Source organism: Narcine bancroftii, chromosome 11 (genome assembly GCF_036971445.1).
Source record: "Narcine bancroftii isolate sNarBan1 chromosome 11, sNarBan1.hap1, whole genome shotgun sequence".
Taxonomy (NCBI): Eukaryota; Metazoa; Chordata; class Chondrichthyes; order Torpediniformes; family Narcinidae; genus Narcine; species Narcine bancroftii.
The window spans coordinates 11,163,762-11,178,091 of NC_091479.1; the positions used below are offsets into that span (position 1 = coordinate 11,163,762).

The 14,330-nt window shown below is 46.2% G+C and overlaps 1 protein-coding gene across 2 annotated transcripts in view; it reads right to left on the reverse strand.

The window, feature by feature from the left end:
- Positions 1-2,325: 2,325 nt before the first annotated feature.
- The window catches only part of LOC138745514 (protein ERGIC-53-like), a 61,629-nt gene continuing 49,624 nt past the window's right edge, over positions 2,326-14,330 (reverse strand). Inside the window, exons 11-14 of one of the 2 annotated variants that reach the window (XM_069902604.1) lie at positions 11,680-11,824; positions 7,122-7,237; positions 4,706-4,775; positions 2,326-4,614 (exon numbers count right to left, since the gene is read on the reverse strand). In XM_069902604.1, coding sequence (XP_069758705.1) covers positions 4,739-4,775; positions 7,122-7,237; positions 11,680-11,824 — 298 coding nt within the window. In that variant the 3' untranslated portion in view covers positions 2,326-4,614; positions 4,706-4,738. Of the gene's footprint in view, positions 4,776-7,121; positions 7,238-11,679; positions 11,825-14,330 lie in introns of both variants that reach the window. The other variant, XM_069902605.1, reaches the window with a different exon arrangement.

Genomic DNA, 14,330 nt, shown 5'->3' on the forward strand with positions numbered 1-14,330 from the left:
ATTCCACTGCCCCGTGCTCTCCCGACACCCCACTATCAGTCCCCACACTGATCCCATTGCCCTACAGTCTCCCGACAGCCCACTATCAGTCCCCACACTGATCCCATTGCCCCACACTCTCCCGACAGCCCACTATCAGTCCCCACACTGATCCCACTGCCCCGCACTCTCCCGGCAGCCCGCTATCAGTCCCCACACTGATCCCACTGCCCCACGCTCTCCCGACAGCCCGCTATCAGTCCCCACACTGATCCCACTGCCCCGCGCTCTCTCGACATCCCGCTATCAGTCCCCACACTGATCCCACTGCCCTGCGCTCTCCCGGCAGCCCGCTATCAGTCCCCACACTGATCCCACTGCCCCACGCTCTCTCGACATCCCGCTATCAGTCCCCACACTGATCCCACTGCCCCGTGCTCTCCCGACGGCCCCCTGTACCTGTTCAGCCTTATTTTCTCCTGAGAACGGAGAGAGATGCTGTGATGTACACAATTCCAGGATATCGTCTGACTGTGACTGTTACATGCACACAGCTGTTAGCACTGGTGGACGTACGACCAAGAGTAATTTTTATATTTATATATCACTTTTCTTTATTTTTAAAACGTATTTTTTTCCAGTCGTATGTATGTTGGGGAGAGGGTGTATACCTTTACCTCCTTGGATGCTGAGTTCTTCCAGCAATTTTGTGCTTTTTACTGAACTCTTATTAAGATTTCCCCCCCCCCCCCCACCCCGTTTCATCAGGCTCAGAAAAGCAATGGCAACACTCTCAGATGCAGGGGACATGAGGGTGCAGTGATGTAGTTACGTATGGAACTAGAGCATCGAACCCAAAATCTGCCATGGCGCCTCTTACTGAAATATACCCTGCCCTTTGACCCACGTTCAATCCATTTTTTCTTCATCCATCCATTTGATCCAAGATGCTGCCACAATCGCCACTTCAATCCTTAACTCGACAAAGATCACTCATCAAACTTGCTATGTATTGCTTATTCCCCTGGCACTATTTGGTTCAAGTTGACCACCGGGGCGGCAGGTTAGCTTCACAATTAGCACAACGTTATTAGAGCGCCAGCGACCCGGGTTCGAATCTGGTGCTGTCTGTAAGGAGTTTGCATGTTCTTCCCATGTCTACTTGGTTTCCCCCCAACTTTCAAAATGAACTGGAGTTCCTGGTTAATTAGGGTATTTGTGAAACACAGGCTCTTTTACCGTGCTGTATGTCTAAATTTGGATTGGAAATTTGAACCGCCTTGCTTATATCCCATCATTTTATTATACTAAACACCTCCAAAAATTATTCATTTCCTTTTATTCAAATACCCCACAATGTATTATTTTTTTCAGATCAGATGATGTCCCAGTTAAAATCTCTGCCACATAATCACTACACCCTGTTAGCATGGTAGCAGAAAGCCATTAAGTCAGGCCTTGGTCAATTTTGAAAAGGATTCATCGCCACTTCGAGTGGATGGTGGCTGGCTGACGTTTATCACTGGGAGGTTCCGGACATTATTTGGAGCTCGGAGGCAGTTCTGAAGATTAAGGTCATGTGTCAGCTTGGTTAAAGTGATATTTTCTTCCGTTGGATGGAAGGTTGAGATCACACACAACGATCTTAGCTAGTGGTTTTCAAATTTACAACTCACATCCCACCTTACTAATCACAGAGCACCCATGGCATGGGGATTACTTCAAGTGGGATGTGAGTGGAAAGTCTGAAAACCATTGACCGAGATGAACTTGCAAGGTTCAGTTTTCTTTTCAAATGGCAGTTGACACTAAGGTCTTGCCGATCTGTACAAGTGGAAAATCTCATGGATATTGACCAAACCGTCTTGAAAATGTGGTCAATACTGCCCTTCAAATCAATTCCAAAAGTAGTAAAGTAGATCATCCCGCCAGTTTTCTTTGGGACAACGGACTTGCCAACACTATTTTATATATATGCACATTGGGACAAATTATTACTCTCCAGTTGACCACCACTAATACCTAGTACCAATGTTACACGCTAACAGCTTTCACCATTCCATAACAGCTCGGCGATGGGGTAACCATTTTCACAAAGGCAATCAACAACGGGGCGCAGAAACGGGAGCGAGCTGAAATCAAGGGTGGTGCTGTCCGTAAAACGTTCTCCCCGTGCCTGCGTGGGCTTCCTCCAGTTTCCTCCCAATGTTAAAAAAAAACGCACCGGTGTTATAGGTCAATTGGGCAACATGTCTCGTGGGCTGAAAGGGCTGGATGTCGACATTTAAACTTTGGATTAGAAATCCTCCTCTTCTGCACTTTCACACAGAAACTCCTCAGCAACGATTGCGATGTACAGGGATTCCATTTATTGCCAAGATGCTCAAAGGTATATTTATAAAACTGGCTGAAATAAATTAATATGCACATTTGGACAATTCACTCCATTCATGAAAATGGAGAAAAGGCCTCAGATACTGCTTTAGCAAATTTGGTAAAAATCTACAATTTTACTTACAAACATTTCAAATATCTCGGGGGTGAGTTAATGCATGGATTACATGCAAAGTAAAACATGAAAATTAGCAGACAATGCCGGAGAAACTCAGCTGGTCAAATAGCTTTGGTAAAATGACATAACCGACGTTTCGGGCGAGAGGAAAGAGGTATGGAAAATTGTCGGTAGGCATCCGAAGAGAAGAGTTGGGGGAGAGTCGTGGTCGCAAAGGCAGGAGGTTAAAGAAGGTGGAGAAGGAAGGGATGGGACAGCAGCAAGCAATGGGGGGGTGGGGGGGGGGAAGATGGCTGGGTGAATAGAGAGGGAAGAGGGGAGAGAAGGAGGAGGGGGGAGAGCAGGTTAGCAGAAACCGGTAGCAAGGAAGGCAACGTGGCTGTGGAATCAAGTCTGTGTGAGTACGTGGTCGTGGTGTTTCTGCTAGCCAGCTCTCCTCTCCCCTCACTATTCACCCAGCCATCCTGCCTCCCCATACTTGCTGCTGTCCCCTCCCTTCCACAGCTATTACCTCCTGCCTTTGTGACCACCACTCCTCCTCTACTCTTTTATTCGGACCAAAATGTTGGAGGAACTTGGCATCTTCAGGAGACAAAGATGTATTGCCGATGTTTCAGGCCTGAGCCCTTCTTTGGCCCCCACTTAGGTACCTGTGCTGCATTGACTCCTGCTTCTTCCGCCTTACCCTACAGACCACTCTCAGCTTGATCCACAGGTACCAGCAGGCCCTCTCTCTCTCGCTACCACAGCTCCATACCTCATATGCCACGGATCTCTCCTATACTTCATTCTCTGCTGGATCCACGCATTCAATCCACCGATTCTACACTCACCCGGCATCCATCAAGGATCAGAAGCTAGCGTCCTGGGAGACTGCCATTAATTTATGGCAGCTGACAGGATGGACCTCCTGAAACAGGGTCTCCACCTTGACCTACAGGATCAAACCTCCGACATGAACTTTCACCCTGAACCCGCCACCCCACAGGACCGGGGTTCACACGCAGGTCTCCGTTTTGGCACGGCATTCTACAGGATCGAGCATCCGACATGAACCTTCACCCTGAACCCAGTCTCAGGCCCGAAACATTGGTGATGTATTTTTGTCTCCTTAGATGCCTAAAAGACCGGCTGAGTTCCTCCCGCACGTCGGTGTTTTTACTACAGTCACAGAGTCTGTGGTCCATCACGTTTCAATCTTTTATTCAGACGCCTACATTTTTCCATACCTTGATAAAGGGCTCAAGCCCGAAACGCCAGTTCTGTATCATATAACAATTTACAGTACAGAAACAGGCTATATCAGCCCCTCTAGTCCGCACCAATTTACGTGAAACTCCACTGGTCCCACCTACCCACTCCTATGCCCATAACCCTCCAACCCCCTCACATCCATGTACTCATCCAACCTCCTCTTAAATGACAGAATTGACCCTGCTGCAACTACCTCTTCGAGAAGGTCATTCCACTAAGCCACCTCTCCCTGAGTGAAGAAGCTTCCTCTTGAAGTTTTTCCCCCAACCCTTAATTTATGACCCCTCATTCCAATCTACCCTCAAGGGGAAAGAGCCTATTCACATTTACTCTATTCCCTTCATAATTTTAAATACCTCTATCAAATCCCCCCTCAACCTTCTACGCTCCAACGAATAAAGACCCAGTCTACTCAATCTTTCTCCATATTCAAGATACCGCAATCCAGGCAACATTTTAGTAAACCTTCTCTGCACCCTCTCAACCTTATTGATATCCTTCCTATAATTTGGAGACCAGAACTGCACACAATATTCCAAACTTGGCCTCATCAAAGCCTTAAACAGTCTCAACATCACCTCCCAGCTCCTATATTTTATGCTATGATTTAAAAAGGCCAACGTTCCAAAAGCCTTCTTCACCATCCTATCTACATGAAAATCCACTTTCAAAGAACGATGATCCGTAATTCCAAGTAATTCCTCTGGTCCTCTACATTCCTACTGCATACATCCTATTTTGGTTATTCTTCCCAGAATGAAGCTCCTCACACTTACCGTTACCTTTTACTATATAAAAGACCCTGTTTGACCTGGTGAGTTTCTCCAGCATTGAGTTTTTCTCCATCAAAGTAGATGTGTTCATTTTATCTGGTGGTAGAAGTGAGAGATGTTCATCTTTTCGGAGAGCAAGACACCTTAAAAAAAAATTATTTCAAACTCATTCATAAATACTCCTTACAAATTATATACCCAAAGATCTTGCAGTAAATCTTCAATAAAATTTTTTTGAATTGACTTCCCTTCTGTTCCTGCAAAACAGAAATACAGTAAAAATCCCCGTTATCCGGAATTCAGGCAAATAAAAAGGGAAATAAGAATCAGTAAAAAATTAAGCAGAAGTTTAAAATTGTAAAAGTAATTGTTCTGTGAAGCAACACAAAAACCCCTTGGTGAAGACGGGAGCAAAAGTTCAGCCAGCGGAGCGTCCCGGTTGTGCCCCGCCTGCAGCAGCTGTTTCAATAAAGTTGTGTTGGCATGAAAAGGTGGCGCCCAGGATGAAGAGCTGGCCGAAGCTGCTCATCGCTGGGGCAACTCCTCCTAAAGTGTCTCCCTATCCCTGGCTAATAAGAGTCTTGATCTTTATTAGTATATTAAGTATGGCTTAATCTGTAAATTTGAGGGAGGGTGTTAATTATGATGGCAGCACCATTTAAATTTAAAATTTCTAAGTTAGGGGAACAACCTGATTAAAGTGAACTTTATGTAATTAAGGACTACAACTGATTTTTTTTTTCAAATTACTTTACATTTTGCTCTTTTTTTTGTCTTTTAAACTGTTAATTCTTAAAGCAGGTGTATTAGTTAGGCCAGTGCTTCTCAACTTTTTTCTTTCCACTCACACAACACCTTAAGTAATCCCTATGCCATTGGTGCTCTGGGATTAGTAAGAGATTGCTTAGGTGGTTTGTGAGTGAGAGGGAAGTTTGAGAACCACTGCTCTAGACCCAATTGTTACCGAAATATTTTGCTTGAGAAAAATTGCTGTTGGCCCATTTCCTTTGGAGTTATGAAACCCTGCACATAACGAGTCAATGAGGTACAATTAAAACAGTGGTTTTCAAACGTTTTCTTTCCACCCACATCCCACCTTAAGCAACCCCTTACTAATCACAGAGCACCAATGGCGGAGGGATGATTTAAATTGGGATGTGAGTGGAAAGAAGGTTGAGAACCACTGTTTTAATTGTACCTCATTGACTCGTTTTGTGCACGGCTTCATAACTCCAAAGGAAATGTGAGAGTGAGTGAAACACGAAAGTCTGCAGACGCTGTGATTGCAATAAAATCACAGAAACGCTGGAGGAACTCAGCCCATCTCACAGCGTCCATAGGAGGTAAAGGTACTCAGACCTCTTTACCTCCCATGGATCCTGCAAGATCAACTAATCTCCTCCAGAATTTCTGTCGGTTTTTATCGCAAGAGTGAGACTCGGGCAACCGGAAAATTTGCATATCTGGCATCTGCAATCCATGTAGGTGCCACTTCCACCACCCCCATGCCCCCCCCCCACCATTCTATTTAGCGTTTTCAATAGCAAGACAAAAATACGTTTCTTTTAGGGAAGGCAGCACTTGTCATTGCATTAGTCATTCCCTGGTATCACAATTCAGAAGAAGAAATGATCATTCAGACCTTCCGGTTTGCTTTGCCATTCAGAACTAGATAATGCCGAGAGCTCACATTAGTCAGAAAGGCCTTCCTCCTTCATCAGCTGTGATCAAGGGGGCCATTAACCTGCCACTTGCACCAGGCTGTGAACTCGAATGTCTCTGCTAAAGTGTCTCAACGTCTGCATCACCCGAGCTCTGACAAATCAAGAGCATTCAATAGCACGAGTTCTGAGGGACTAATAACACATCCAGACGGCAAGGTATTATTAGCAGGTGGATAATTGAAAGGGCATTAATATATTCTTGTTTCCTTTTATTTCTTCCGCACTCCTGATCTCTGGAGAAATGGCGCCCGTCCCCAAGCTTGTAGTCATTGTAACTTCATTCCTGAATGATATAGTTGGCAGTGATCAGAAGGAAGTCTAAAACTACTCCTCCCAAGCCTTTTCAACGAACAAACACAGGAGAGAGCAGCCATTCAACTTTAAAACAAATTCTGTCCTCCTAATGATCCGAGAGTTGTGCACAGTGGATCCTTGGTCCTGCAGAAAGCCATTTGCGATGTCAGATCGCACTGAGCGCTCATTGAGCATTTCGGGATGATCCGGATCCAAATGTCGATCAGGACCTTTGGGCACGTGCTCCTTCTCACCCTCTGCTCGGCCCACTTGAGTGACTTGTAAGGTGAATTATCCAACCATTCAGAGTGATCGGCTGGCTTCACACAAACTCTGCGCAGGTTAATCACGGGAATCAATGAAATTCTTCAGTGTGGTCATTACCCACAAGTTGTTTTCTTTAAAACCCCGCTACGCCGGGTCTTTTTCCTTCTTTTGGTAAACAATGATCACTGACATTTAATAAGGTGTTACCGTCAAGCAGAGAGTTCTAACAGTGCCTGCGGACTGCAGTCACGAAACAAAACTGCCAAAATACAGTGCATTGCCAGTCATTACCGATTTCAGGTGTATAAAGAGAATTACCTGTGGATCAGGTAGTAGAGGAAGAACGCTGATTGGAGAACAATGAATGCCGAGAAATGCCACAGCGAGAGACAGGATGGGACTGGAGGTGCCTTTGGGCAGCTGACTGGTTGAACCTGCAGAACAACCAATTAATGCACTTTATCCAAATCGCCAACAAATCAAAACCTTGCTAGTCATGGATTAGCTCTTCGAAAAGTGAAATGCAAAACAGAACACAATCATCATATTTTATGACTGCATTGGAAGCTATTCAGCTCATTAAGGCCATGCTGTCTTAGTGCAATCTAATCCTGCCAAGCCAATCCCACCAAGCCAATCCAATCCCACCAAGTCAAGCCAATCCCACCAAGCCAATCCAATCCCACCAAGCCAATCCAATCCCACCAAGCCAATCCAATCCCACCAAGCCAATCCAATCCCACCAAGCCAATCTAATCCCACCAAGCCAATCCAATCCCACCAAGCCAAGCCAATCCCACCAAGCCAATTCAATCCCACCAAGCCAATCCAATCCCGCCAAGCCAATCCAATCCCACCAAGCCAATCCAATCCCGCCAAGCCAATCCAATCCCGTCAAGCCAATCCCACCAAGCCAATTCAATCCCGCCAAACCAATCCAATCCCACCAAGCCAATCCAATCCCGCCAAGCCAATCCAATCCCGCCAAGCCAATCCAATCCCGCCAAGCCAATCCAATCCCACCAAGCCAATCCAATCCCACCAAGCCGATCCAATCCCACAAAGCCGATCCAATCCCACAAAGCCGATCCAATCCCACCAAGCCGATCCAATCCCACCAAGCCAATCTAATCCCACCAAGCCAAGCCAATCCCACCAATCCAATCCCACCAATCCAATCCCAATCTCACCAAGCAATCCCACCAACCCAATCCAATCCCACCAACCCAATCCAATCCCACCAAGCCAATCCAATCCCACCAAGCCGATCCAATCCCACCAAGCTGATCCAATCCCACCAAGCCAATCTAATCCCACCAAGCCAAGCCAATCCCACCAATCCAATCCCACCAATCCAATCCCAATCTCACCAAGCAATCCCACCAACCCAATCCAATCCCACCAACCCAATCCAATCCCACCAACCCAATCCAATCCCACCAACCCAATCCAATCCCACCAAGCCAATCCCAATCCCACCAAGCCAATCCCAATCCCACCAATCCAATCCCAATCCCACCAAGCCGATCCAATCCCACCAAGCCAATCCAATCACACCAAGCCAATCTAATCCCACCAAGCCAAGCCAATCCCACCAATCCAATCCCAATAAGCCAATCCAATCCCACCAATCCAATCCCACCAATCCAATCCCAATCTCACCAAGCCAATCCCACCAACCCAATCCAATCCCACTAACCCAATCCAATCCCACCAACCCAATCCCACCAACCCAATCCAATCCCACCAACCCAATCCAATCCCACCAACCCATTCCAATCCCACCAACGCAATCCAATCCCACCAATCCAATCCCAATCCCACCAATCCAATCCCACCCCATCCCCAGTGCTTCCCCTAATTTTGAGTCGTCAGTGTGTGCAAAAATCTTATGTTGTGCAGCTTATTTTCCCGTGACAAAAGCACGTGCGCACTGAAGGCTTGTGCAAATGGAAACTTGAAATTGTTTCAAGATCATTTTGGCACAGCCTCTCTCTCTCTCTCTCTCTCTCTCTCTCATGGCTAATAAAACTGTATTAACATGTTTTAATATGACACAAGTGTGATTGCATGCTACAATGTAATGTATCGAGATAAGATTTTATTCTATACGTTGAACTCCTTTGTTCAGTTTGTTGTTCCATTAAATAAAACATCAATGAGTATTTCTTATTTTGATGTGATGTGATGACTAAATAAATTAATGTGATATTTGAAAAACTGACTAGTTAACAGAAACAGCTGAGAGATTATTTTTTAATAAGTATAATTATTAATTACTATATAATTTTAGATAACTAACCTTTTGTGGGCACGTTAATTTCCTTTATGCGCTGGCTGCAAAAGGCATGTGTGCACGCACTGCTTAGAGGGAACAGTGCCCGTCCCCATTCTCCACAACCCATCCTCTTTCGTATGCTCAACACCTTCCCCCCAGCATTTTGGATGCATAGGAGATAAAATGGTGGCACTATTGTAACGGCAGCGCTGCCGCTGGTCCGGGCCCGCAGAGAGCGGAGCCACAGCGTTCCTGCGGGGTCCAACCGCCCAGTGCAGCTTCCGAACAGCCCGGTAAAGGAGCCAATGGTAGTTTGATTTAAAATCACGCCATCGCGGAGCCTGCGCCCAAGATGGCGGCGCCTGTGATTGGCAGCAGCCACGAGGGGCTGCAGACTCTGGGAGAGCAGAGGACTGGAGCAGGGCACCAGAAAACGGGGAGACAGAGGCAGTTGATTGGCAGGCACCAAGCAAAGGGAGAGAGGCAAGATTCAAAGGATGATGAGTCACACAGGGCAGAGATGGAGAGCGATGCGTGGAGGAAAAGGCCACCAGTTTAGAGCCAGGATGAGTGGTAAATGTAGCTCAGACCATCGCACAACCCTCCCTCATCTCCATAAACCCCATCTACACTTCCTACTGCCTTGGTGCGGCTGCCAAAGGGCTCCCCCCAGCCCAGTTGCTCTCTCTTCTCCCTCTTCCAGTCAGGAAGAATGTTCACGCACCACCAGATTCAAGGACTGTTCCTTTCTTGCCTCGTATCAGTAAAATAATGCTGCCCTCGTTCTGTTCTGACTGAGCTCTCTTTGCAAGTCTGCACTCCATGTCGTGCTGTCGTGTGGGTCGACCAGCTGAACAGCACGCAAAACCTACCTTCTCACTGACCCTTGGTACGCATGACCATAAACTGGAACCACATCCGAACGTAAAAAGAACCCAGCCTTCATGGTTAGCGTAAAATTTGTGTTCAAAGTTAAGTGATCTACACAAATCTCAATGAGAGAGGCAAAGAGTCTATTTCGAGTAAAAGCACAAAGCTGGAGAAACTCAGCAAACAGTGAACTTTATGTAGCAAAACTAAGGATGTAAAACCAATGTTTCGGGCTTGAGCCCTAACTTCCATGCCATTTCCACATCGGGTTTGTGGAGGGATGCTGAGTCCAAACATGTATCTTTCTTGAAGCGTTACTTCAACCGCTGGAATATTCTCTTCAACACATTATATCAGTTCCAATATATTACCTACCAAATTACCAGCTAGCTGATGGGATAGAGCTGATGTTGGTGAGAGAGCTGTATTTTGGAAATACCAGAGAACAATTTGGGAATGCAGGACTTGGAAGAAGGCCCGGTTGACGGAGCGGTTAGAGCGGCAGCGATTGGGACTGGGGTTTGAATCCCGCGCTGTCTTTAAGGAGTTTGTACATTTTTCCCGTGTCTGCATGGGCCCTTCAAAACGTACCGGGGGAAATTGGGCGGCATGGGCTTGTGGGCCTCTTACCATGTCGGAAATCTAAAATTAACGTTTAAAAGAAAAAAATAAAGGTCTTGTCCATAAATATTGACAAATCCCTCTGCCTCCAAACCATTTGCTGAGTTCCTCCGGCAGTTTGGGCTTTTTGCTGCAAGTGGCAGAGCGCTCTTTTAAAACGGTGTCCCAAAGGCCGGAGGGGGTGGGTGGATAAGGGAGGGCGGGCACACCAGCGAGTGGGGGCGAGGGAGGGACGGCTCTGTGAATGGTGAGGGAAGGGGGGGGGGTGGAGAGCTGGAGGAAAGGGGAGGGAGGAAGAACGGAGAGGAGGCGAGCAGAAACCGGAGATGTCGATGCCAACGCCATCTGGTTGGAGGGAGATGGTGCTGCTCCTCCAACTTGAGGGTGGTGCCAGTGGGACAGTACATGAGAATGGAGAGGGAAGGGGGTGGAGAGCATTGAAGGCTCTGTGAGTGGAGGGGCAAGGTTTAAGGTGCTGTGAATTGACTGTGCTCTTCCCCCTCCAACCATTTTGTTTGGGTGCCTGTCTACATTTTGCTCATACCTCGATGAAGGGATCAAACCCGAAACGATAGTTCTGTATCTTTATTTTCCATGCAAAGTACACCGTTTGACCTGCTGAGTTTCTCCAGCATTGCGTTTTGACTTTTTCACTGACTGCTGCATGCAGAGAGGTGGGAGAGGCTCAATGCATCTCAAGCTGGGTCTACCTCAGTGGAACAGTCAATGTCGTCACTGAGAATACATTGGGGACAGCCTGCAGCAATACTGAAAGCAGAGCAAGGTCATAGCTTCTCCTGAGGTTGGAAGGCTTTTAGAGGAAGTCTCAGCCTGGCAATGCGAATATCTATCAAAAACTTGTCTGGGTCTCACGCGCTCTCTCTCTCTCTCCCCCTGGGGTAATACCATTTGTTCCCTTGGATTAATTTAATAGAACACGATTTATGCAACATCTAAAGAATTTTAACCCTTCCTGTGTCCTGCTGCATTGGACAAGATGCACAAATAAATTACTTAAAGCAAAGAAAATGCTGGTTAGGGAAAAAGTGCTGGTGCAGTGTATCGGAAAGACAATTCATGATTGAAGTAAAATGATTGGCAACAAACCTTGGTATTCATGAGGCGATCAATATCCTTCTTTGCAATGTGGATGTGCTCTTTAATCTCCCCAAAATGGTTCTGGTCTGTGAACATGCCATGCAAGGACTCCTGGCTGAGCTTTACCTTTGAGAGGACATTGTCTATACTTGTCCTAGAAAACAGATCATTAAAGTATTGAGAAAAACAAGAACTGTAGATGCCAAAATCTTGAGCAAATGATAAAAACCTGGATGGGCAGCGTCTGTGGTGATAAATGCTCTTTCAGTATTACATGAGAAACACAAACATTGCAAATGCTGGAATTTTAAGCAAACCTTAAGCTTCTGAGGGAGGTCGGAATCACAGAGAAATAGGAATCCCAGGGAAGGCCCTCAGAAAGGCAATTAAACTCCTATTGCAACTCGACAAATCCCTGGTGAGACCGCACATTGTGTCCCATTCTGGTCCCCTCATTATAGAAAAGATGTGGAAGGGATAGAGAGGGTGCAGAGGAGATTTGCCAGGATGCTGCCTGGATTGGAAAATAAGTCTTATGAGGGCAAGGTTAGCAGAGCTGCGGCTTTCCACTTTGGAGCAAAGAAGGATGAGAGGAGACTTTCTACAAGATTCTGAGAGACCGAGACAGCTCCTTTTTTCCCAGGGCAGGATAGCAAACAACAGAGGACGTATGTACAAAGTGAAGGGGGGAAAGTTTGGAGGAGAGATGGAGAGATCAGGGAAGTTTTTTTTAAAAAAAATGCAGAGTTGTGGGTGTCTGGAGAATGGTGGTGGAGGCTGGTACAAAAGGGCATCTTTATCTTTGCTCTACACATTGTTTGACCTGCCGAGTTTCTTCAGCATTGTAATTTTTACTCTGGTTCCCATTGGAAGGTGGTGGAAGAACTATGAACAGGGAATCACAGTGAAGTCTCATGGTTGAATGCTATGAACTCCATGGACATTTCATACAGGAGAGAATGTGAACAAGGGAAAGGCCAACGCATGGGAGAGTAGATTGGAGGAGAGTGTGAGAGCTCAAGTCCAGCAACAAGAGGGGATGGAAATGATCAAGAACAAAAAGTTACATCTCAGAAGTCACGCCCTGACTAGAGATACCAAGCTATCAGATCACTGGGGACGAAGCCACCACATGCCTTCGTTTGGCCTGGGAAGGGGTTTGTCCTCCAGCCATTGACACCATCTTACTGATGGGTTGCCCCTAGCCTAAGGACAGCACAGTTAGTACAGCAGTTAGATGATGCTAAACAGTGCCAGCGACCAGACTCTAAAGAGTTTGTACGTTCTCCCCCCCCCCGCCCCCCACTCCTGCGAAGGAATTCATCGGGTGCTCTGGTTTCCTCCCACCCTCCATGTCATTCAGGATTGGAGGTTAATTGGGGCAACACAGGTTTAACTGGCCAGAAGTGGCTTCTACCTTGTTGCAAATAAAATATAAATTATAAAAGATTAACCCATTCAAGGAGAGCAGGGAAGATACTTTGTTGTTTTGGCAATACCCGATCGCTGCCGCTCTAACCGCTAACGCCAACCAGGCCTTCTTCCAAGTCCTGCAGTTTTCTTCATTCCCAAAATAAAGTAGAGCAGAGGAACCCATGGCAACATATTTCAGAGCAGTAGGGAAACTCTCTCCAGCATCCCAACCAATATTAACCCTTCATGTAAATGGACTCATTGGCCCAACCTGTCCACGTTGAGCAAGGTGCTTGCGTTCGGATCTCATTCCTCTAAACCTTTTCCCATCCATCCATTTCTCTCAATGCCTTTTGAGCATGACAATTGGTTCCCACCTCCTCTGGAAGCTTGGTCCATATACAGTAAACCTCCCCGGTATCCAGTACCTATGAGGATGGGTCGATGCCAGATGAGTGAATTTTCCGGTTCCTTGAGATTGCTGCGAGGATTGGCGAACTAACCACCATGGGGTGTTGATTTTAAACTTTTGTTCTTTTTTTAAAAAAACCTGTTTATTTTCTGCAATTTTTTCACCGGTTGCTTCAATTTGGGATAACAGGGATTTTACTTTACCAACATTATGGGAAGTGCTGTAGTAACAAGTTTTGAAAAACCTTTTGGGCCCCGTTCCCTCTAAGTTGTGTGCGCACACACACGTTTTGCAACGGACGCCCAAAGGAAATTAAAGTGCATACAAAAGTATCTTAAGTACTTGTCTTTTTTCTTTGGCTTGGCTTCGCGGACGAAGATTTATGGAGGGGGTAAAAAGTCCACGTCAGCTGCAGGCTCGTTTGTGGCTGACAAGTCCGATGCGGGACAGGCAGACACGATTGTACTTGTAGCACATTAAAAACACACCCATACAGAGTTATTAGCCATGAAAGATGGGCTGGGCCAAAATCATCTTGAAACAATTTCAAGTTTACATTTGCACTAGAATTCAAAGCGCACAGGAAAAGAATTTGTACAGCGTAAAATTTTTGCTCACATTGCTTTTGGGTCCCTTTTAAATCTTTCCCCCCCTCTCATCTAACATCTCTGCCATCCAGCTTTAGGTTCACCCACATTGGGAGACATGTTTGCCCATCGAGATTCTATCAACTTTTATAAAGCCCACCCATCAGCTTTCTGCCTATTCGGCCTCTCTTTATAATTCATACATACCAATCCTGGCCACATTCTTGCGAATCTTTCCTGCAAACAAC